The sequence below is a fragment of the Trichosurus vulpecula genome, chromosome 3 (genome assembly GCF_011100635.1).
Source record: "Trichosurus vulpecula isolate mTriVul1 chromosome 3, mTriVul1.pri, whole genome shotgun sequence".
Taxonomy (NCBI): domain Eukaryota; kingdom Metazoa; phylum Chordata; class Mammalia; order Diprotodontia; family Phalangeridae; genus Trichosurus; species Trichosurus vulpecula.
Window position 1 is genome coordinate 327,522,964 of NC_050575.1, and position 26,641 is coordinate 327,549,604.

The window sequence follows — 26,641 nt, forward strand, 5'->3', positions numbered from 1 at the left end:
TACAGGTAAGATCAATGAGTATGAGGAATGCAAAAAAAAAAACTTGAAAGATCTTTATGAAGTGATGCAAACAAAAAAAAAGGAAACAAGTGGAAATAAGTGGAAAGGTGAATGAGAACATATGGACTTAGAGGAAGTAACTTGAAAGTTAGAGTCTTTTATATGCTGAAATGGAAGTCATGAAGAACATTTAGTTGGAATTGAAGTGTGATAATTTCTTAATATTTTGTTAAACTTGCCAAAGTCATGAGTAATTCAATGCTGAAAGATTGGAGGATGCTGGTTAATTTAATTTTCTGCTTATCTGAGGTTTGATCAGAAAAGCATTTCAAACTTTGTAAAAAAGAATCAGAAATGGCAAATACTTTAATAAGTACAAAACTAGACAATTTTTCTCCTTATTGACATATAACAGCTTTCATTTTGACTATTCTTATTCATGATCATTGATGAAAATTTAAGAGTAGAATATTGGCTTAAATATGTGCCAAATCTGTTATCTTATGATTTTTCTCTTTATTCCAAAAGCCTAAGAATAGAAAAAAGTTGATTAAGGTTTACAGTTGTATTCTCAGCAAGGGACAGTTTCCATCTGTCTATTAACATCAAAACTAGTCCTTAAAATTTCTTCCCCCGCCCCGCCCCAATTTATAGTGTATATCTAAAAAATCAGAAATTTCTAGGAAATCAATCAAAAAGCATTTATTAAGTGCCTGTATCAGGCACTCTGCTACGTGCAACAGATATAAAGACAAAAATGAGTCAGTCATGCCCTCCGGGAGCTTACATTCTAATCGAGAAACAACATGTTCACATATAAGCATAAATACAAGGCAATTTAGGGTTCAATGAGGAGGCACTTGAAGCTGTTAAGCCAGTTAAATTTTCAAATTACATAAAGGAACAAGGAATAAATTCAGTTGGTAAGAAAATACTTTTGAATCGTTGGTGGATTTGTTGCCCTTGAAGTATATGGGATTGCATTCCCACCTTAAGCCCAAGTAAGTACATAAGGGAAGCCTAAGAATGCTGGTGGAACTGGAATAATAATCTAATTAGGGACCACATAGGGCAGAGTACAGTGGTCATGAGAACTGGGGACTAAGGAAAGAACATGTCCTGCAGCTCTTGAAGGTAATTCATGCATAATAGTCTGAACAACCTGAGGCTGAAGGGAGAACGAGCCTCCAAGCTCTTCCTTCGACCTTGTCTACGGACCCTTTGGGGAAGCTGAATACGTGGAAGCTCTCTAGGGAGATCAGCACATCCTGCAATGGTAGAGATGAACCCTTCACGGGACAAGAGGGTGGTAGTAGAGCATCAGATTCCTCTCAACCAAGGAGAACAAATTATCTCCTTCAACCAAATGATTTATTAAGCCGTGGCCCCTGCAACACCAGTAAAGAGTGGGCCAATAGTTCTACCTTCCTCTTGCCTTTTGAGCCTTACATTCAAGGAAGCCTTACATAAATGTAGGCTGGTTGATCACCCTGGCATTAGAGCCAGGACATACTTTTGTACTGGAAGAAGCTCTCATAGGATAACTGGGCTGGGATTTATTAATAGGACAACTGCAAAGTACTTGATGTGACCTGGTAGGAATCTGGTGCTCTTCTAAGTTGCTTAGTCTATACTTATTTGTTTTGGAGGGGGGAAGGCAGGGCAATTGGGGTTAAATGACTTGCCCAAGGTCACACAGCTAGTAAGTGTGTCAAGTGTCTGAGGCTGGATTTGAACTCAGGTCCTCCTGACTCCAGGGCGGTGCTCCACTCACCGCACCACATAGCTGCCCCTGTTGCTTAGTCTATAAACTGGCCCTATGTAGATTATGAGATCCCTAATGGAACATTATAGTTGGGAACTATCAAAAGAAAAAACAGGACAAGACAGCTCAATAAATACTAATTGAGCTTACATGTTGTTCTATATGCCAGCATTTCTTAAATTGTTAAGAAATCAAGTCTTGAAAAAATAATCACCATTTTGGCCTATCTACTCTATTGCACTATTCATATATATGTATACACACATATATGTACATGTGAATATATATATATTCACAAAATGTATTACTGAGACTACTTGCTACAGAAGTTTCTGGGGAACTGTCCAAATCATCAATTAAATAAAGGAAATGTGATAAAACCATTACGACATTTTAGAAAAATAACTGCAAATACTCTAGCCAGTGCTACAGATGATATTTTAACTATACATTCACGTGATTTGGTCTTTCACATCAGCCTCCTTTAAGTGGTTTTGTTAGCAATTACACTGTTTAAAGTGTATTTGTGTCCTCCACCAACTAAAATGCCAATTTGGGAAGTTTCCAAAAAGCAAAAACTTAAAATTGGATACTATAAAATTCCAGGGTGCATCTCGGCCTACCATGGATGTCACTGACAATGAGATAAAGGTTTCATACTCCAAATACAAAAAACAGCTCCCAAATTACAACAGCAAAATCTGCCATATTAGAAGAGCAAAACAAAAACTGGGGTCTTTTTCTATGGGACAGTGGATTTGGTTCTGGGCTTGGCAAACATTTATTAAGCGCCTATTGTTATCATCACCTAGACATTGTGCTATGTCCTGAGGATACAATGCCAAAACTATTCTTTGTGCTCAAGGAGCTTACATTCTTCTGGTCAGTCAGTGTCAACTTCTGATTTAAGACTCACTTTGGGTGAGATGAAGTTATTTCACTTTTAATTATATAACAATCATTAACTTAATCAAATGAAAAATGGGGAGAAAAAGGATGTGGGGAAAAATAAGATGATAGGGAAGGTCTCCAAATCATTCCCAAAGGTGAGAGAAGCGATGGATAAATGCCTCTACCCTAATAGCAAATCTAATTCAGCTTCTTTGAAGGAGCAGAGAGCTGTTACAGAGACACTCAACAATTACAAAGACACAGCTTTATCCAATGAAGAGCCAGGCATGAAACAAGTGTAATTTCTTGGGAACTTGCTACCTATTCCAGGTGATCCCAATGCTCTATCTATTTTTCTTTCGGGTCCAGGCTTTATTAACAACCAGGAATTCTACACATTATACCAAAAAGCCATAGGAGACCCCTTAGGGGTCACCTACTGCCTATAATAATGCTGAAAATGTTTTTTTCAATGACATGGTCATTACAGTATCTATGTAAAATTTGCTTGAAAGCAAATCTGAATCCATTCATTAAAAAGCATAGGTATGTATAAAGTCATTACAGTAAAATGTTTCTAAAATATAGTTTGTGAGGCTTATTTGCTTGTGTACTGGAGCCTGGATATAAGCACCCTCTTCAAGTAGTTCCTTCAGTAAAACCAATGCCAAAGGTGAAACTTTGTTGTAAGGAATACTTTGGGCACTTCCATGGCAACCTCCTCTGGACAGGAGCCACCAAAGACACCAAATTCACACTATAGGAGACTTATAGCAAGGCTCCAGTGCATAAGATGAGTACAAAACAATGTTTCTTAAGATTCAAAACAGAATCTTAAACTGACTACAAATATGAATAAAGGATACAAACTCCATTTTAATTAGACAAGTTCTGCATTAAACAAGTCTAAAGTGGCTTCAAAGGAATTAAAATGATCTTCACTTTGCATATTATCATTAACATAACACTGACTGTTAGGCAAAAAACTTGGGTTGTTTGAATTAGGATTGCCTGATGATTTTGATTCACTTACTGTACTGTTCTCTAGACAACTGAAATCTACTGGCTCAAATACATCTGACTGTGAAACAAAGAGAGTAGGACTGGCGCTGGGGCCTGCTGTGGATACCCTGGTAGAAGACGGTGGATGGAGTGGCCTCCTGTAGTCTCTTGGGTTTAACCCTGAGTTATATGATGAACTTTCAAGGTTCATGCTCCCATAGTGCACATCAGTCTCCATCATGCTGTCGTTGCCAGATATTGGAATATTCATAGGACGATTCTGCAACATGCTGGTATTAACACTAAAAAGGTCAGCCTGTGACAGGGACTGAGTTCCAATTCCATTTGTACCATTGTTAAAAAGACAAGGATCAGAAGTATCTAGGCTACCTGGAACAGCTATTTCCAGGTATGACCGGCTATTTTGTGAACCAGAGGGAAGGGCCCCTGTTGAAAAGCCATTTGATGAATGTGTATTAATTGAGTTTACTGATGTAGGAAGAGTTCCTGATGGCCAGCTTGAAGAAGGATAAGGTACCATTGAAGGTAAAGTTGAAGTCGGATGTGACATTGCATTTGAACTTGACACAAGTGGTGAAGAAAAGTAAGGTGGGACTTGATGCATAGTTCCTGGAGTTCTTTGCATTTCTGTTACAGGTACAAATTAAAAAAAAAAAAAAAGATTTTTTTAAAGTAATTTTTATTTTAAAAATATTTAAAAATTAAGATTTTTTAAAGCATTTTAACATACAATTATAAATAAACCTAAAATAAAAATTCATAATATTATATTATGTAAAAAATATAATTCACATACATCAATAAACTTACGTACAAATTAGCCAAAATCGCTTCAGGTAAAACTATTCTATTAATCTTTGAATACCTTTGTTTACATTGAATTTAAACAAATGATTTTGTAAGAATATATAGTAAGTATCACCATGTGATCTCATTTAGGACATTATAAAAATCTAGCTTTTGAAGCCCCTGTGAGAAAACTAGGCATATTTCATTAGAGTGGAACCACTATTAATTAGAATCCAAATAACCAGAAATGTTTTATCAAGAGGCAGCAGGAAAAAGTGGATGAATCATGACACTTGGTGTTGAGAGGCCTAGACTTAAATTCTGCCTTAGTTGTGTGATCATGGGGTAAATCATGTGTGGGGGGGGGGGGGGGTGAGAGAGAGACAGAGAAAAGGGCCCGGGAGGGAGGGAGGGAGGGACAGAAGGAAGTTTGGATTCAGTCAAAGGGCCGCACTTGAGGACCTAGGGGGCCCCATGTGGCCTCCAGGCTGCAGGTTCCCCATCCCTGATTAGGCAGTCTTTGAATTACTGTGGCCAAAAAAATAATTATTCTCAGGCCAACTTATGCTTTATACTTAGGCAGACGAGTCCTTGGATGTCTAATAGAGCCCAGAACCAGAGTGTGATAAGACCCAGCAGATCTTGTGCCCCATTGGCATAGCTTATGAAAATACAAGATCACTTCCACACCATCATGAGGCATTAGGAGGACTTCAGGAGAGACCCAAACATAAAAGAGATTATGTTCAAAGTATTATATTTAGTAAAATATGGAAGTAAACCAATATATTTTTAAAAACTTTCAAGAAAGCTTGAAACAAAAGGGGATTTTCTGATTAAGTTTTAGTTAACCAGAAATTCAATTACAAGAACATCTTTCTCTCCAGACATTCCAGTTAATTATATATTTACTCTAAGACTTCATTTATTCTCTAGAAAATGACAGTCATGTAAATATGGAGAACAAAATCACAGTTTCAAATACTGTTTTGTTTTGTACAAACACCAACGCATTTCAATATGTCATGGCATATGTATTTTAAATTTGTGGGCAAAAGTCAAATGAGCAATTTTTTCTACATTAAGAGTGGTGGAAGCCTACAGAAAGCATACTGGTCTTTCTGATTCCCATATCTGTACAGAAGGTCAAATGCTACAGAAATAAATACCTTTTTTGATGATTCTTCCTTCTCCAGTTGTTCGGGGAGGGACAGCTTTCGGTCTTTCTGGAAAAGTAACTATAATTTTTAAAACTTCAGTTAATATCATTTTGAAATTTACATTTAAAAATCAAATGAATTTAAAATACTAAAGAAGTTTTTAAAAATCTGTCATTTAATTTTGAAAATTTGGTAAAATGTTTAAAAGTAAAAAATCCTTACCACAATTTCGCAACAGCTTCTGGAAATCTAAAGTTGTTTTTTGTTTCTTTGATTTATTTCCATATGGATCTGGTTAGGGAGGAAGGAGGGAAATGCATTAATCTCACAATTATGCTTCTACCCTCTCTAAAACAAATGAGGCTGTTTAATCATAAATATATTGAAAGTATGATTTAAATCAACGCACACAGGAAAGAGGGAAGAAAAAGGAAACAAGCATTTATTAAGCACCAGGCACTGTGCTAAGCACTCTTCAAATATCTCATTTGATTCTCTCAACAATCCTGTGAGGTAGGTGCTATCATTATCCCCATTTTACAGTTGAGGAGACTGAGGCAGATGAGGACTGAGTGATTTGCATAGCTAGTAAGTGTCTGAGGCGGGTTTTGAGCTCAGGTTTTCCTGACTCCAGGTGAAGCACTCTATCCACTGCACCACCCAGCTGCCCCTAGGAGTGACTTAATAACTACTGATGCATTAAATTACTGTCAACACAAGATTCTCTCTTAATTGTGAAACGTGTTCATTTCTTCTGTAGCATTTGTGAGGGAAAAGAAGATTTAAAGTTGATATCAGAAAAAAAAATTCACATACGGTATTCTAAAATCTGTCATTTGTAAAATCAAGAAGTTGATATCATTTGAATCTTAATGGAGTGTCAAAAGGCTCTTTCTTCATACATGCACAGAAATGTTTCTGTCAATCTGACCCAGACTTATTTGTTTCAAAGGGTTTAGAGTAAGTCTTGGTAAGAAAATGGCATGAATTACTTCCCAAAATTATTCCAACTTTTGAAAACTATGTTATGCTTTAAACGTATGAATTACTTACCAACTAATCTAAATGCAAAATGATTGCTGGGGGGTGAGGTATTTGCTAGAGAATTGAACTTAGATGAAAATATAAGCTTCCTTTTTCACATGAGAAAGTAGTTAAGTACTTTTCTCACATTAGCTAAGTAAGAAAATCTTTATCAATAAAAGGGTAAAGATAGTCATTTAATCAGTGCAAGGGAAAATAAGAATAAGATACTTTTATTAATGGTGATTAATTCATAAATGCATATATACAAAGAAACTCAAGTGAAAGAAAAAAGGATATTTTATTAAGTACTTAAAATGTTTATTCTGCTTCTCAATCAGAATTCTGTTCCCAGGGTCAATATAGAGAACTAAAGAGCTTAGGATTAATCAGCTAATTAATCAAGAAACATTAAATGTCTCTTACTCAATTAGTATGAACAAAGAATCATAAAAAACGCTATACCTGTGGCAGCAAATAACTGCTACTGATTTAATGAATGTTTATTTCAAAAAGTAAAACAATTTACAGTGATCTTACGTGCCTCACAAGGCTGGTGGGAGGATGACAGAATCCTATGTTCAGAGCAAGAAGGGACCTCAGAACTCATGTGGTCCAATCTCCTCATTTTACAAGCTCTATAAGGTTGAAGGGACTTGCCCAAAGTGGGCACTGGTGGTAGAACTGGAATTTTGAGTTCAGGTTTTCTGACTCCCAAAACCAACAGCTCTTTCCACTACACTAAGAAAATAACAGTGTATATGAAAATGTTTTTTAAAATAAAGTATTGAAATTTTATATCCAAACACATAATACAGATAAATGTCATATGCAGATAGACATGTATATGTGTGTATATCTACACATATACATGAGTACATATATATATATAAAGAACTAGCACTTTTAACTTTCTAATCAACTTTAAAAAAAAAGGAACTGCAAAAATTTGCCTTATATCTGACATTCTCAACTTAAGTAAAAATGAAAGCCATAGATTATTTTCAGCAAAACCCTTTTTAGGACCTTATTAACTCCTACTAATTCTCTTAATTCACTTCCCTGTCTTCTATTTCCACTCCCTCTGCAAATTCCCCATCCTCCATGACCTATCTGACTGGCTCAAAGGCTTTCACAATGACCTAGGTGTGACCTCCACCAGAGGTGTAACCAGGTACAGGTAATCAAGAATTCACACTAGAGAGAAATCCTTTCTATGTAATTAATGTGGGAAAGGCTGCATCTGGAGGACAAACCTTACTAGGTATCAGAGAATTTGTACTGGAGAAAAGCCCTTTACATGTAATAAATATGGAAAAGCTTGTAGCCAAAGGCCAAATCTTACTACCCTTCAGAAATCTCCTATCAGTGAGAAACCCTTTCAATGTGATGGCTCTGGGAAAGCTTTTGTTGAAAATGAAGCACTCCAAAGCTCTCACACAATTCAGACTGCTTATAATGAATGTGGGAAGATGTGTGGTGCATCGGAAAGTAAGACAGAGGACCTATGTTCCTTTCTTGACCCTGACCCTTATCTCTTTATCTCTCTGACCTTCAACAAGTCATATGGGTTCTCCCAGCCTCAGATTCATCATCTGTAAAATGGGAGGGGGTGGGGGGAAGGGTTGGATGTGATGGCCTCTAAATCTCTGATCTCCTGATCCCTGTGAACCTCAGTTTTCTCATCTGTAAAACGGAGATCATCATACATGAACCTGTAGAGCTTAGGATTATAAATGGAAATAAAAATCTCAGGATTGTTTTTAGGTTCAAACCAAATGATGTATGTCAAGTGCTTTGCAAATCTTAAAGCGCTTTACGAATCTCAGCCATTATCACCACTAAAGCATAGAATCTCATCCAACTTCCTGTTTGCTGGCCCTGTCCTGTTCTTTGCCCTCCCATGCCCCAGCTCACGGGGACTTTAATCTCCCCGTGCTTCTCCCTAGAATGCTAGTTCTACCTCCCTGTACAAGGTCAAACTCAAAGGCCATCTCTTCCATGAAGGCTTCCCCGGTTCTGCCTATTCCCTCCTCACTCCTCTCCACGGTGACCCACAGTACTCTGTGCCTCTCCTATACTCTTTCTACCTTCTAGTTGTAATTCTTTGTGCCTATGCCTACTCTTCCCACCACAGCATGGAAGCTCCCATGAGAGCAAGGCCACAGCAGCCAAGAGTACAGCCACATTTATAATGTAATATTTATAATATTTAGCAGTCACACAGTTGTAGAATGAATGATGATTTGCAAAGGAAAGTAAATAAAAAATATAATTGGCAGTACTTCCAAAAAGAAAAGTATAAACTTATGGACACATAACTGAAACCCAGATTTGAATCAATAATAAAGAAAATCATAAAACTATCTTTTATGCAATAAAACTTTTCTTGTGATAAAGTGGTACCTTTTTCATCTGGCAGATATCGAAAGTCCATGGATTCACTCACTTCCTGGTCTGAAGGTCTTCGGAGCTGCATTTTTACTGTTACCGGCTCTGTTATGGCTTTGTAAAATGGTGGAGTTCTGAATACAATGGCTACTTGGCGATGTACATCTGCCTGTGAAAAGCTCCCTTTAGCTTCCCAATCATTCAACACAAATCGAACTTCTATATCATCTAGAAAATGAGCAGAAATATTTAACGGTAGAGGATTAAAATGTAAAATGTGTACAGTTATATGAAATAAATTCAGTAAAAGAACTCAAACAGGAATACCTTTCTGAACTTTGTCACAGAGTAGGAATATCTCATCCCCTCCTCTGACACTTCCACAATTCTTATTTACACGACAAATCCTTAATTCTGCAGTATTAGGAGCTCCTAGAAATAAATAGAGAAAAAGCTGAATGAGTATTTCAACAACGTCTTCTATTATTCAAGAATAAAAGCGTGGTGAGTAATAATAATAATAATGATTGTGAACATTTACATAGCACTTATTATGCGCCAGTTGATGGGGAAAGGACCCAGACCCCTGAGAGCCGCTGAACTTTCCCACACTGGCATCTCTCCTGAGTCATCAGGCCCATCCCGGTCTACCTAGACACTCAATAATCCTTTCAACTGCCCTTTACTCCTTTCACTGTCTGCACCTGGCCCACCCTAGGCCATTTACCACTCTTAATCTCATCCACATCTTCTCACTGGCTTTTCTTATATATAAGGATCAGTCTTAGCTGATTTGTTAGGAATCTTGCCCACCTTACTGGTGTTATAATAAAACCTCGATACTTTGACTGAAAGAAGGCTTGAGTGGTCAAATTCTTTCGAGGCAGACCCCTGTACCTTTGCATTTCAGGGTCCCCAGCACCCCAAAGTGCAACACCAGGCACTGTACTAAGTGCTTCATAATTTATTATCTCATTTGATCCAAACAATTCTGAGAGGTGGGTGCTATTATCATCCCACAGATGAGGCAACTGAGGCAGACAGACATTAAGTGACTTGCCCAAGGTAATACAACTAGCCAGTGTTTGAGGCTGGATTCGAATTCAGGTTTTCTTGACTCCAGGCCCTACACTCTATCCACTACATCACCTAGCTGCCCACCAATAGGACAGTAGTTGAACATCAGATAAATAGAATCATACCTTTTAAACAATGCTAAAAGCATTAATGATTACATCTGTCTCTCCTTCCTTATATCCACTCCAACAATTCAGGGCACTCCCCTAGTTCAATAGGGCAGCAAAGCTGCCGCAATACCCTCCTAACTGGACTCCTCCAGATTCTCCCCCTTTCCAATCGCTTTCCATGCTGCCACCAGCTGCTGCTGCTTCATCCTCCTCCCTCCTCAGAGCCATCAGTACCATGCTTAGTTTCCACTCTGTGAATATCCCACCTCCCTCAGAATAAGGTGATCCCCTAAAATCTCATCACCCCTGCAGCCTGACTCTGCTTCTGCACCCTGCTGGCTCTCAGTTCCCCCCAGCTGCCTCTCCCCTCTGAGTAGAGGGTGGTGCAATAAGTTCCTCCCAAAGTGTTCTTTTACTGAGGGCTCAGAACTTTCCAGAGAACTCTCCATTTTCCATTAGTGGTTCTGCTTGATTTCCGACACAAACATCATGCGCTTGCCCCAGGTGCCCTCTGGCTCCCCCTTCCCTTTCAGCTTCCTCTTGTGTGTGGTCTTCTCCCCTTGTAAGGTAGGACTATCATTCTTTTTATAATTTGTATTGCCAGAGCTTAGCATATAGTGCCTGGCACACAGGAGTCGCTTAAAAAACATTTAATGAATTGAACTGAAAATTAACATAACTGATATTTATATACCACTTATAAGATTTTACAAAATACTTTACATATATTATTTCATTTGTTCATTGCAATAACCCTATAAGATAAGCACTATAGGTAATTTTATGCCCATTTTATGGATGATGAGACTGAGTTTTAGAGGGATTAAGTGACTTGTCCATGGTCACACAGATAATTGTCAAAAACTGATTCAAATCTAGGTCTTGTCTACCTCCTAGCTGAGTGCTTTTCCCACAATACTGCCTTATGCTAGAAGTTACCCTATTACTACATGATTCCACTATGGGAAACCCTTCAAGGTCTCCTCATTGCCTGCCCAACTATCTGACTTGGCAAGAAAGATCTAGCCAATCAAGCTTGCTTACTGTTGCCCCAAAACACCTTTGATGTTTTATTGCTGTTGTTTGTTCCATTTCTTCCACTGGGACTGCCTCCTCCCACCTCTTCATCCAGAAACTCTACTTTCCTTTGAAGCCAGGAGTTCTTTTCTGCTCCCTTAGTGGTCAGTACACTCATATGGAACCTATGCCTTATATCACTGATATCTGTATGCGCATCTCCCCTGTCAGACATAAATTCCCACAGAATGAGACCTAGTCTTGCAGAGTTTGAGGTGGTAGAGTTGGCAAATATATTTTTTGTTTAATCTTGCACAACCATTATAAGTATTCAAATATACAAGCAATAACAAGAAAGTACAAATCAAAAGCCTCGAAACAACAAAGCTATGCAAAAAAATTGTAAACTACTGTCTGTACTCCTACTTCCGGACTATTTAAAGAGAACAAAAGCTTAACCTTAACAAGATAGTAACTAAGTCATCCAATGTATGGAATGTGCTTATGTTTCATGTGGTATGTGCATAGTTAGTGAACAGACTCTGGGATTTCTTTATTCTGCAAGTCTGCCATATTTCTTCTTTAGATTGACAATTTATTATAACACAGTTATATTTATAAACCATAATTCTTTCAACCATTCCCCAACAGCTGGACATGAAGTTTGCTTCCAGGTTTTTCCAGGCTGTTACAAACAGTGCTACTAGCAATCTTCTCATACAGTTTTCATCCCCTCTAGTGCCCTCTGCAACAAACTTTTACTACTTAATAAACATTAGCTGAATGAAGGATTATTGACTATATGAATGGATGGATAGATAGATGGATGGATGAATAGAATAATGAACAGTGATTATGGTTTTAAAACTGTATTAACAGCCACAGGAAACATAGGCCCAAGTCATATTTATATTACTGGCTTCGTATTCATACTTAGAGTCAAACATATCCGATGACTTTCAATACGAGTATTTTAACATTTCACAGTCTTTTACTAGGAGAAATTTACAAAACCAGAAATAAACTGATATTGAGAGAAATGATCATATCCAAGCAAAATAGTAATTCCCCATCTATTTTGAATAGAAAACATGGACAGAGTAACTGAAGAAAATAAACATTTCTTTAAGAAGAAATAATGTTCAGGAAAAGAAGCAAAAATACAATTTAGAAAAGCTGTATATTTTATTACTTATACTTGTTACCATAAATACTGACCATTTAATCTGGCTTTAGGGGAAAACAAGTAGCAAGCTAATGAGTCATCACCTATTATGTATCTTTTTCAACTAGTTGTTAACCTGACATTATGTGTTTTGATTCCAAAAGCTAACCAAAGGATCTTATGAGTTGGAAGGGACCTTGGAAATAATGTAGTCCAGTATCTCACTCAATGCAGGAATTCCTTCGATAGCATCTCCCAGGGGCACCTCTGCTTCAACGTATCCCATTGTAGCTGTTCCAGTTGTGTCCAACTCTTTGTGACTCTATTTGGGGTTTTCTTGATGGAGATACTGGAGGGGTTTGCCATTTTCTCCTCCAGCTCATTTTACAGATGAGGAACTGAGGCCACCAGTGTTGTGACTTGCCCAGGGTCACACAGCTAGTAAGTATCCAAGAATACAGTGAGCTCATTATTTCATAAGGCATCCCATTTCATTTTTAAATTGCTGATTGTTTTAACATTATTCCCTATTGCTGAGCTGCAATTCTGCCCTGTGATTTCTATCCACCAATCCTAGTTGATATGATTATAGATCATATATTAGGTAAAAGGGATCTAGAAATAACCAAGGTCAAACCCTCAATTTACAGGTAAAGGAAACTGAGGCCCAAAGAGATTAAGTGCCCAAGGACATAACAGCTAGCAAGCAGAAGTCATAATTTAAACTCAGGTCCTCGCCCCAAATCCAGTGCCTTTTCTACTATACTGTAAGATGACAGTTACTTTCTTCCAAGAATCTTTTCATATCCACAGCCCACACAAAGTCTTCCTTATTGGTCAGAATGTCAGTAAGACAAATGAAGGATGTATCAGATGTTCTGCTGCTGCAGTGTTAAGTTTTCCTGTAAATTTTCAGAGTCTGAAGTCCTCCACATCTTATCTCTGTGTCTGTTTTGTAATGAAAGTTCAGAAAATATCCACCACATTATCCATCCAAGTAAGCAGCCTGAAGTATTCTCCCAGAAACATCACTTCCGTTACTCTCTCCTTTTATGTCGCTATTTCAATGGATTCATGATCTCAGTGTGAGTACTCCTTCCATCAAAGCGCCATGGCCCATCTATGCTTTCGTAACTGGTGAGATTCCTATCTACATCTTTCCTAACATTCCCAACAGACTCCCAATGCTCAGGAGGTTTTCCTGTTGCTGTTTTTAAACATTTAAACACTTGTGTGGACACACAGTACAATGGTCAAACTGTCCACCTATTACCTCTTCTTTTCGTTACATAACCAGTCCTCCTTTTCTAAACATACATATCTTAGATGGTGCTTTTTGTACCCCTTCTCGAATACAAGTGACATGAGATAGCCTATTTACACCCACCATGTGTCTTTTTCCATTGCCCTTTAGGTCATCTGCGACTCTGAGTTTTCTGAGACTGTGGTTTTTTATGCATTCATACAAAATCAACAGGAAAATACTGATGTTAAAAAGGGGGGAGGAGGACTTCTAGTGGTTAGCAGCTCCCCTACTCAATCCAGTCTAATGTCCACTTCCTATTCACTTCTGGGCCCACGTTTAATTACATGGCACAATATGAACAGTGAGCAGTGTGCCACAGAAGATAGAAAGCTGGCCTGGGAGTCAGGAAGACCATGGTTCAAGTCCCACCTCTGACACATACAGATTGTGGAATCCTTAACAAGTCATTTAACCTCAATGATCCCAGCAACTCTCTAAGACCCCATATTGTAGAACAGGTGCAGATCACCACAGATAGAGGAAGTTCTTCCCCAGGAGCTCTCTATACTGATGAAATCATAGTTCTCTTTATTAAAAAAATGTGTAGACAATACATATTTTTATCCACTCTGTTTTTCAAATGAGGTTTGCAAAACACTTTTTTCACAACCACCCCAGGAAGTGCACAAAAAAGAATTCAAACCCAATTCTCTTGAATATTGTTGATATAGTTTATCAAGATTTCTGGAAAGCATTTGACAAGGTCTCTTCCACTAACCTTATAGGCATGATGGAGATATGTGGGTCAGATTGGTGGGCATGGAACTATTTGGCTGGACCAAAAGAAGAGAAAAACCAATATAGTATATGCTTCTTGAGATGGTGTCAACCTAGCACATAGTAACTGTTTAACCAAAACTTGGTGAATTGCCTAGAATTGGCTAAGGTAGTCATGGTACCACTCTTCTCTGGTCAGAACATATGTTAAGAATTATGTTCAGTTTGGGATGCCATATTTTAGTAAGGATGTTAATATACCAGAAACTGACCAGAAGAAAGCAACAAGGAGTGGAGGGCCATAAGATCATACCATAAGAAGGATCAATTGAAGGAACTGGAGATCTTTAATTTAGACAAGAGAAAGCTTTTGAGGGGGCATGCTCACTATCAAGCATTTGGTGGGCTGTCACCTGGAAAAAGAATCAGACTTGTTCTTTATGTCTCCAGAGAGCAGAATTAGAACAAAAGGGTAAATATTACAAATTTTGGTTTGATGTAAGGAAAAAACTTCTTAACGATTAGAGACACTTGGAAAGAACTACAATACAAAGAGGCAGTTTTGTCTCTGCCCTCATAACTGCCTATCTTGTATCACATATAATACAAATACACTATAGTTATAACCTGACTGTGCCTTTTTAGGTATCTAGTAGAAGCTATTCTAGTAGATATTCTACTATTCTAGTAGAAGCTATTTCTGCAACTTGCAGGGATATAGTTCAGTTTCTACCACTTCATTACATAATTTGCATCAATCAATAAATGTGGGTTCCTTAAAGATAACCTTTCTGAAGTTTCTAGTAGCAATGACATAAACTGTTCTCATAAACTTCTCCATTTCTAGTAACAAATCTGCATGGCTTGAGTTATTTGTTCAAGGCTCCTTTGCTGCCATATTATCTGTTGAATTATCAATCTATCAGTCAATAGTTTTTTTTACTAAGCTCCTACTAGACGCATGTACAAAGAATGAAACATCTACTTGAAATGAGCTTATATACGAACAAGGACACAAGTATATATAAAAATATAGACGGTACAAATATAAAGTTAATAAATACATATATACACAAAAAGTAGTCAAATACAAAGCACTCTGGGAGGGAATGAAGTGGGGAGTTGGGTAGGGTGGATCAGGAAAGGCTTCATGCTAAAGAATTCATGCAGATGTTGCCCATGGAGCTGTGTTTGGTCCCACTCTTAGTTATGAGTCACTTCGAAGGATCAATCTGGAGATAAGCCACCATGGGTTATATCTCACAAATCCAGTGGCATATAACTGCTATCAGCTTTTACATTTTCTTTGGGAGGTGAGGTCCAATTCAGCTTTGACTTCAGGATGCCAGTAAATCTCTTAACATAATCAGTCACAGCCTTCTCTTTGATATTTTTATGTTGAATGTGTCACTTTATCATTACTACTAGTAATTTAAATTAAATAATAATAACTAATAATAAAACTTAAACTCCTAAGCCACGTATTCAAAGCTACAATGTACCTCCCAAGCCTTATTTACATTACTCCCCTCCACATGCTCTATATGAGAGCCAAACTAGACTATGGGCTATTTCCTAAACTCGACATGCCATCTGCATCTTCTATGTATTCAGCAAGGTGCTCCTTATGCCTGAATATACTCCCCTCATACTTTTAGCCTCTTAGAATGTTCTATCTTTATTTCGTTTGTCTTTTGTTTTTTGGAGGGGGAAAGGCAGAGCAATTAGGGTTAAGCGACAAAGCTAGCAAGTATGTCAAGTGTCTGAGGCCATATTTGAACTCAGGTCCTCCTGACTCCAGGGCTGGTGCTCTACTCACTGTGCCACCTAGCTGCCCCAGAATGTTCTATCTTTAAGTCTCAGTTCAGTTGCTATCAACTGTGTGAAGTTTAATTTGTCCTTCCCCTCCAACTGATGTCTTCTTGAGATGTTCACAAAGCCTTCTGTCCAGGTTTATGCTCTGCCCTATTCTGTATTAGATTTACATGTGTACATTTTGTATTCTGCTCTCCTACAGCAGAATGTAAGTGCCTTGAGGGCAGGGATGGTGTATTGTTTTAATCTTTGTATTCTTAGCACTAACATATGCCTTGCATATATACTAAGCGCTTGAACAGTGGTTGAATTGAAGTGACTTCAACTAGAACAATGACAAAAACACCAACTCATATGATGAGTCTTCCAGAACTTCAAAGTTATTTTGCTTAGCACATAGTAGGTGTTTAATAAATAATTGATTAATTAATTAAAGATACATTCAAGTTTTTTTTTCTTCTGGCTATATCATTTGTTCCTAAATGATCAGTGGAAAGAAATACCATTGGTAGGCTGGTGAATCTTGGGATAATTTCCATCACACTTCAGATACTCATTCTAGTATGATGACATACCTCCCTATTAGCCATGTTAGGCATAGAGATGGCCAACTCTGTCTATCAAGTAATCACCCACCATCAATAAACAATATTATGCTTGCATTTTATAGCTTGGCAAATAGTTTTTGACAATTGCAATGGCTAAAAAATTTATCATGTGGCTAAACTGAGGATGAGTTGTTCTGAATTTAGGCAGACTGGTCCTCAAACATGTAATTCTCCATGGGCCTATGTTCAACCATTTCCAAAATGGTAGAAACCTGCCAGAACTTTTACTGTGATGGCAAAGCTTTCAAGAACCCAGGATCACTTCTACTTGTGATGAGGCATCTGATTAGAATTTATATTTTGTTGAAGAATTTTTATTTTTTTGATATAAATAATAGAAGTAATGTTTATTGTTGATTGGGAGATAAAACCAATATAATTTTTAAATGACAATTTTATCTAACTAATCTATTTGTTTAATATCATCCCAATTAAATTACTAAAAAATTATTTTACTGAGTTAGAAAAAAAATTATAACAAAGAATAAAAGGTCAGGAACTTCAAAGAAATCAGGGGGAAAAAAGGATGTAAAGGATGTAGATTCAGCAGTATCAGACCTTAGACTATATTAAAAGGTGAAAGCACTGTTGAAGTATAAAAAGGATAATTTCGATTATTTTAAATTAAAATTTTCTTGTATAAATAAAATCTATGTAGCCAAGAATAGAAAGAATGCAGAAAATTGGGGGAAAAAACTCTCGTAGACAATCTCTCAGATGGGTTGAATATTGCTGTGGTATAGGAAATGATGAGCTAGCTGGTTGATTTAGAAAAATATGGAAAGCCTTGGACTTATGAAGGAAGATGCCATCTACCATCAGAGATACAGATGATAGGAGGAAATAAGCACATTATGGTCTTACATATATCTGTATGAGTGTATATGTGTATATATGTGTATGTTTATAGATGTGTGTGTGTGTATATGTATATATGCACACTTAATTGTAGCCTTCTTTGTGTGGTGGGGGGGAGGGAAGGGAAAAAATAAAGTTAGAAGGTGCACAGCAGAGAACAAAGAAAACCAACAAGGACGCAATGAAAAGCTGGGCAACTCTAAAAACTATAGAATTTTATTATATAGGTTTTCTTGAGATGGAAATTTATTGTTTTATATTGAATCCTCTCTTATAGTCTGCTGTGTGAATGGCAATGCTTTTTTTTTCCTTTTCTCATTTTGTACTTAAGTTTAAAATTTTAAAAATGTACAAAAAAAGAATTTTTACTTTTTATTTGTGGACCACAAAAGAACTAATTCTTCCTTTAACAAATTCTTATGACTCAAGAGCTATACGCTTTTTATCTGAATGTTCTGGGAAGAGTTGAGTCATCAGTTCCAAAATTACATCCTCCGCCTACTCAAGCATATAAAATTATCACTTTGCTTATTTACTTGTTTGACATAAAAGTTTAAATTTTGGTTTAGAAGAGAGAATAATCTATAGAAAATATTTGACATACAAAATTTTCACACATATCAACTCAGAAGAATATAAATCTCAAAGTCTTTTATTAATATTCTAAGAAAGATAATATCAAATTTTCACTAAATTTCATTTTATTTGAACAATACTGAATGTTATAAGCATTATGAATTTTATTTTTAGGGCCAGTAGCCATTAAAATTATGGACAGAATAATTGTTTTAAAAGCAGGTAGAATTTTCTCTTCAGGGCAAATTCAATTTCTAGCTCATCAAGAGAACTGACAGAACTAGAAATTTACTTTTCTAAAAGAGATCAATATAATCGATCACAAACACATATTCAACTTACACATGCCTCCAAAACATACAAAACTTTAAATAGTATAGGTATGATAACAGGGTCTCACTTTTTGGCACATATATAATAAACTACAAATATATTCCTTCAAAATGAACCACAAGGTGAATGCCAAAATTTGTATGTTATATTAAAGTTTCTTTTATCAAAAACTGCTTGAAATGAATGTGCCATTAGTTGAGGTTTAGTAGTCTTCTTTAATTAAAAATACTCATTAAGGTGTTATTTGTCATGCAAAATCTAATCAACTTTTTAAAGGTAGTCCCAATTTATTTCATTTTACAAAAATTATATAAACTTATTTATATGCCTGTGGATGCCATTAAGTTGTCATTGGAACCTATCTATATCAATTTTAAAAGTGGAGAGCAAAATACAGAAGTAAATTAGAATTAGAAAGCCAAAGAAAATATGAACCCTTTTGCAAATAACATACTAACATAGGGTGCTAGAAAATTTTTCTAATTCGCTGTGTACTATGCTTGTCCCATGTGAATGAAAATTTTAATAGAAATAATTGGCAATTGGCAATTTGTGTGAAGTAGTATTTTATATGGAGAATCTTCTTTGTAGAGCCATTCCCTACTAATATTTGATTCTTAATTCAACCTTTCTTGTTGCAAATAAATTCTATGTAAAACCAATGTGTGTATTAGTAGGCCTCGAATGTTGTAACCAAAAGGTACCAAATAACCCGTCTTCCTGTAACCAAAAGTTCATTTCCTACTCCTTTCTTTTCATACTAAATCAAAAACATGTGCTGACTGTCACCAGATTTACTACTTCATTTCCAACATCAAAATTATAACTGATTGTTCCTTTTTCTTCCTGTGTTAATGTGTATAAGTTCCTGTATTATTTGGTATACGATATGTAAATTTTTTAAAAACAAAAACTTATCTTTGCCATTAAATTAATCTTTCTACTTTCCACAATCTTTAGTTCAAATTCTAGTCATCAAAGGAATTTAAAAAGAACCAGGAATAATTTTTTGTAAAGGAGATCAAAACAGTTTATCGTACATACCAATTTACAAATGAAAGGAAAAAAAACTATGAAACATATATTCTTTTACAAAAGGATCTCTGCTTAGTCTACCTTTGGGGAATAACTTGAATCAAAAGCATGAAAGGGGTGACTCTGGCTGACTAAAACTCAAAATCAGTAACACAACTAAACTTGTGGTTGTAGGCAGATAACATATTTATTTATGTCATAGATGAAGTGTAATGGAGGAAGACTCTACATACCCAAAGTCACCCACATAAAAACCCAGACTAAGATAAAATAAAGCTGAACTTCCCCCACAATACGTATGTATTTCTCTTGCTTAGGAAGTGATGACATCAATTCAAATGTGTATTTAATGAAGATAAGATATTTTCATATGTTAAGTTCATAATAAACTATTTAGATTTCTTATATATTACATGCCATAATAAGAATTATATAAGATCTGAACATGGATTGTTCACTTATTTTTATTCAGTGCTTACAACTAAGTTTTAACCCAATGAAATTATCCTAAGAAATTATGGAAAAATCTCTCATTTTATTTTACTTATACAAATTCTTTTTTTAAAGCAAACCTATAAATGAATCATGTATTTTCATCATCACTGACCTACTAAATTGCTTTTGAATTCCTTAATATTGAAGTTTAAGCACAGCATGATTAGAAACTTATTAAAACAATACAAAAAACAGATTTTTTTTCTAATGTAATAGGTATGTCAAATATAAAAAAGCAAGACACAGTTGAAATCAAAATATTATTATTTCTTAACTAATGACAACATTTACTTAAGTTGGTATAGCAGGCATATCCATCTTTCAATGTCTTCAGAGGATCTAAGGGTTAAAATGATTACAGCTATGTGCAAGAGACCTTTCAAGAATATGGGCCAAGAGTGAGAGTGACAGACGAAGATATCTGGATGACAGGCATGATTTATCTCAAGTCACCTACAGATGGCTTAAACATGTCACAATGACCATGAATACTGATTCTGTCATTCTTGTAGTGCTAATATGACCTCAACATATGATCATTTTTCAGTCTAAATCCACTTCACCAATCGTCACATAGATTCAGCCTTCAAGTCACTTTCATCTCATCTACTGAAATCAAAATACAAACCCCTCTTTTTGTTTTGTAAAGCCTTTCATAATCTGGCTACAGGCTCTCTTACCATGTTTATTTCTTATTGCTCTTTTTTATGTATCTATGGTCCAATCAAAGTGCCCTACTTGCTCCTCCCTGAACACAAAATCCCAACCCCCATCACTGCCTCTATACAGGGTACCCTTCCCCTTCCCCCCATTCTAGGACTACACCACTTACCTCCCATAGGAAGCCTTATCCTGATACCCTCAGCTACCAGGATTATCCATTCTGGAAATTTCTTTGTCTCTACTTTGAACGTATTTTGCCTTAATTTTTCTATGTCTTTGTTGTCTTGCCCCTCCCCAAAGAATGTAATAGACTTGAGGACAGGGACTGTCTCATTTTTGTCTTTTTATCATCAAATCTTAGCATAGTGTCTAGGCCCCAGGTACTTAACAAATGTAGAATGAATCTTCTACTGACATCCAAGTCTGTCTCCCACCTTCTCCAATGATTTTCTCCATCAGAACCCCCTGGTGACTTCAACATTCATAATGACAATTTTTTCTAACATTCATCAACCCCCTTAACTCCCATGACATCAGCCTAAATGTCTCACAGTGGCGGTAAGCACTTGAGATACATCATCACCTGTACATCCACCTCTTCTTCAAGTTCATATATCCTGAAGATTTTCTCTCTGATTACAATCTCCTGTCCTCCCACTCCTTCCACTGTCTCTCTCCTCCTGAGCCTGCTCAGACTATTCTGCTATCATCTTCTTTCCTTAAGAGCCTTCACCTAACAGCTAACCATTTTAATATGGTCCTATTCTTCACTTTGAATCTCTTTCCCCCTTGTCCTTGTCCAACAGTGGTTGCTACCCTATTCCAATCCTAAATCATCCAACCATTTATCTTTTCTCCTTATTTCCAATCCACCAACGCTGCTGGAGGAAATCACAAAACTAAGCTGACTGGGTCCAAACAAATTTATGTGATTTAACCTCGAATAGGCACTTACTGTTACAGAACAAACCTTTTTAGATTGTTTTAGAATCCATTTAGATTTAGATGCCAGGGGCAGCTAGGTGGCACAGGGGATACAGAACTAAGTCTGAAGTCAGGAAGACCTGAGTTCATATCTGGACTCAGACACTAGGTGTATGAACCTGGGCAAGTCACTTAACCTCTGTCTACCTCAATTTCTTCAACTGTAAAATGAGGAGAATAATACCACCTACCTCCCTTATGAGAATCAAATAAGATATTTGTAAAGAACTTAGTGCAGTACCTGGCATGTAGTAAGTGCTTAATAAATGCTTATTTCTTCCTTTCATTCAATTCTTTGGGTCACCTTCCCTACAGTATGTACTCTAAACCTTGCCCTCAAGTCCCCACATCCTCTTTCTCTAAGCAAATTGCTTCTTACTTGGGCTTATTTGATATTTTCATTTCCCAGATTTCTGCCCTGGTGCCTCACTGTCCTCTTTGGTCACTCTCACCTGGCTCACTATTTTGGGGAGACTCCAACCAAGCTTCACTTTAGACCTTGCTCCCTGGTCATCTTCTTAACTCTGCCAGCAGCCTTCTTGCCATATGCATACTCTCCCCACTCTGCTATCCCCTCCAGTTCTAGTACCATACTAAAACCAACTCTCGTCATCCTTACAACAACATTTTGGACCAAAGTGGCACAGGACTCCAGCCACTACTACCTTACGTTATGTGTTCTATCCTATTAGAACATAAAGCCCTTGAGGTCAGAGATAAATGTTTATCCCCAGCACTTAGCAAAATATCTGGCACATAAGTAGCCTTCGATAAATACTTTTTCATTCATTCATTTGCATATCATCCAATGTATGTCAACAAGCATCTATCAGGTGCATACTATGTGCTCAACGCTAGGCATACAAAGAAAGTAACATCCCACCAAGATGGCTCTGGAGGAGAAAGTGAGGCTGGTGACCTTGCACAGCTCTCCCTCACTCAAATCAAAGTCAAATGCAAGTCATGTCATCATTTCCCTGATGCTATCGTCTTCTTTGAAAACAAAGGACAAACACAACAAGGCATACAAAGGTGACGAAACAGTCCCTGACTTCAAGGAACTCACATTTTAATGCGGGGGGGGGGGGACAATATACAAATGACAATATACAAACAAGATATGTTCAGGGTAAAGCCAATTTGTTGGAGGAGCCCTCAGAGGCTGCCAGTCCAGAACCTGCCTCCCAATCTCAAACTTTCTTTATGGTTCTCCTGCGTTCAAGTCTCAACTAACAAGGTGTCCCTTCTCCTCACCAAAATCAACCCCTTTCCATGCCCCCTCCCCTCTATAGCTCCTTCCCTGCTGACAATAAAGTTCAGATCTTCCCTATAAAAAGAGCAGTCTACATCCCCTGCAATCCACTAAGAGGACTCTCTCAGATTACTGCTGAAGCTGCAATCACCAATGACTTCTTAACTGCCAACACTTCTTCTTTACTCCTCTTCTGCAGCATCTGACATTGTTCCTTGCCCTCTCTCCTTTTTGAGTACTGTTTATCCTCAAACAGCTTCCTCCTGACCTTCCTCCACCTCAGGTTCCTTGTTGTTAGGTCATGTGCTCCTCCAGGGCTGCGACTTCAATGATCACCTCTAGACAGAGAACTCCTAAACTGATCCATCTTCCCCATCTTTCTCCACTGGCAGGACGTCTTTACCTGGATGTCTGGCAGGCAATCAACCCATTTACCATCAGCCCGCACTCCTCCCAACTTCCCTAACTCTGCTGATGTCACCACACTTCCCATTATACAATTTTCAAACTTGACTCCTCTGTTTCTTCCCTTCCCATCTCTCCCCAGGGCGAAGCAGTTTCCAAGTTCGATCAGCTCTCTCTCCACAACCTCCCTTGCATCTGCCCCTTCCTCTCCACCTAAGGCCACCACCTTGCCTCCAATCTCTCCCTTCTTTAATCTATGCTTCACACGTTTGCCAAAATAATATTCCTAATGCATATATCTGACCATGTTTTTATATAATTCCTCTGGATTCCATTTATATCTAGAATAAAATATGTCTTCACCCTGGATTTAAAGCTCTTCACAATCTGGCTCCAACCAGGCCTTTTCTAGCCATACTTCTTACACTATATTCTAGCTAACTGAGCTAGTTATTATTCTCCTTTCTTTCCATGAATCCAAGTGGGTTGCTGATCCTTGCCAAGAATAAACTTCTTCCACTCTTCCTGTAGAAATCAACAAATCTGATGAAATTCAACAAACATTATTAAATGCCAATGAGGTGCACGGTACTGTGTTACAGGCTAGGGAGACAAAGATAAAAAAGAAACACATAGTCCTGCCCTCAAGGAGCTCACACAATTAGAATTTAAGTAGAATCCTTCTCTTCTTTTAAGGGTTAGGTCAAGTACGGTCTCTACTATTATTCTCTTCCCAGGTAAAGTTGCTCTCCCTCCTCAAATTTTCCTAGATCACTTTCAGTCTTTCCTTTGCCCCATTATATTTTACCTTGTCTTCATAATTATTTGTGCACTTAGTACACACCCCCTACTGTAAGGCTAGGGCCATGTTGTGTTTCCATTGTGTTTGAAGCAAACCAATTAGTAGCAAATGTTTGTTAAATTGCATTGAATCTCCATTTTATTAGTACATAACTGATATTTCAATGGATCTGTGATCTCATAATGATGGTTACTTCCTCAACCACAAAGATTACAACTCATCTACACCTTCTTATCTTGTGTGTCTGATCTCTCTCCCCATAAATGCACCACAGAGGATCTACCCCAAAGGGTAGACATCACTCTCTAAGTCTATTATTGTTTCAAGGATACCAATGCAGAGCTGTCCCTCTGTTATCCTTCACTCTATAAGACCAACCCACTTCTTTTTCTGATTATCTACTTGCTGAATGAAATAATCCTTCAGGGTCATTACCAACACACTTTATTGTTTTGTACCTACATTCTAAGGACACTGACAAGCAGTGTGTCTACTATAGGTGAAGGGCAGCTAGGTGGTGCAGTGGATGGAACGCCAGGCCTGGAATCAGGAAGACCCACCCTCCTGAATTCAAATCTGGCCTTAGACACTTACTAGCTGTGTGATCCTGAGCAACTTATTTAACCCTGTTTGCCTCAGTTTCCTCATTTGTAAAATGAGCTGGAGAAGAAATGGCAAACCATTCCAGTAACTTTGCTAAAAAAAAAAAACCCAAATGTAGTCACAGAGAGTCAAACACAATTGAAAAACTACTCAACGACATTACAAGTAATGGGTCTTGAATTTATGTTATAGGAGGTTCAGTTAGAGCAAGGGTTCTTAACCTGGGATCCATGAACTTGATTGACTTGGTTTTTTAAATATACCTTTTGATAACTGCATTTCAATGCAATTAATTTCCTTTGTAATCCTATGTATTTTATTTTATGCATTTAAAAGCATTATACTGAGGAGTCCATAGGCTTATCCAGACTGCCAAAGTAGTTCATGTCATAAAAAAAGGTAACAGCCCCAGAGTTAAAGGAACTGGGGACTTTTAATCTGTAGAAGAGAAGGCTCAGGGGGAACATGATAGCTGTTTCCAAGTACCTGAAGAACAGTCAAGTGGAAGTGTGATAGATTTGTCCTGCTTAGAACAAGAGGGCAGAACGAAGAATGGCAGGTGAAAACTCCAGGTGCAAAGGTAAATAGGCTTGATCTAAGAAAAACAATCTTCGACCTAGGACTAGAAGGGACACTGATTTTTATAAATAAGAAAACCAAGACACAGAGATGGGAAGAGACTTGTCTGTGGCTTCCTAGGCACTAAGGACAAAGGGAAGAATTGGTGCCCACATCCTCTGGCTCTGGACGCAGTGAAGTGGGCTATCCAAGGGGACATGAGTCCCTCCTTACTCAGAGTTCTCCAGGAAAGGCTGGATGGTTGGATGCCAACTGTTAAGAATGTCACCAAAGGGATCATTCAACCATTGTTTAGACCAGACAGCCTCCAAGATCCCCTCCAAACTCGTTTTTTTTGGAGGGGGGAAGGCAGGGCAATTGGGGTTAAGTGACCTGTGCAAGGTCACATAGCTAGTAAGTGTGTCAAGTGTCTGAGGCCAGATTTGAACTCAGGTCCTCCTGACTCCAGGGCTGGTACTCTACTCACATAGAAAGGATCATTAAATATCATGACAGGTAATCAATGAAGATTATAGAAACTTATTTCCTAAAGAACTTCAAAACCACAACAGATCCCCGTCTGTCTGAGATGGAATAGGTAGAAATAACTGTTAGCTTCCAGAGCATCCTCAGAGTTCTTAGTAACACCAAACAATGCCCCATTTCCAGCAGATGAAGCAAAAGATGCAGCTAAAAATAATCAATTGATTTCTGCTTCCTAACCATTAATAAAAGTCTAATTTGGTGTAACACATATATCTATCCAGCATTAATTAAAATTATGAAAATTTCACTACAATTCCAAATTAAGCTTCAAGAAAACAAGCTGAGGCTATAATACAAGATAGAAAATAAGTACTTACGATTATCATAAATTGGGTTGGACACAACAGGAGGAAGAGCTGATGTTAAATTGCCATGTTCATCAAGAAGGAAAACTTGAAAACAGAGTCTTACCACATTGAGATCACAGTCTTCAATGTTGAGTAGCTGTTGTTCTGGAACTGTATAATAAAATTATTTTAAGGAGATTTAAATAATCATGAAGATTTTTTAAAAGCACATTCTTCCCTCCCGTAATTCCATCCAACTAACTTGAAAAGAGGTTAGACAAATATGTTCTTTAAAAAAGTGAATGGCACATTTTTTCTTCTATAATACACCATTTTTCTGGCCCTGACCAATTATTTATCATTCAAATATTTCTAATCATAGGCACT

General features: G+C 37.3%; 1 protein-coding gene across 1 annotated transcript in view; it reads right to left on the bottom strand.

Annotated features, from left to right (window-relative positions):
* Nucleotides 1-691: 691 nt before the first annotated feature.
* Nucleotides 692-26,641, bottom strand: part of REL (REL proto-oncogene, NF-kB subunit) — a 58,741-nt gene continuing 32,791 nt past the window's right edge. Inside the window, exons 5-10 of the mRNA XM_036748737.1 lie at nucleotides 26,285-26,425; nucleotides 9,370-9,474; nucleotides 9,058-9,270; nucleotides 5,851-5,919; nucleotides 5,638-5,706; nucleotides 692-4,306 (exon numbers count right to left, since the gene is read on the bottom strand). Coding sequence (XP_036604632.1) covers nucleotides 3,537-4,306; nucleotides 5,638-5,706; nucleotides 5,851-5,919; nucleotides 9,058-9,270; nucleotides 9,370-9,474; nucleotides 26,285-26,425 — 1,367 coding nt within the window. The 3' untranslated portion in view covers nucleotides 692-3,536. The remainder of the gene's footprint in view (nucleotides 4,307-5,637; nucleotides 5,707-5,850; nucleotides 5,920-9,057; nucleotides 9,271-9,369; nucleotides 9,475-26,284; nucleotides 26,426-26,641) is intronic.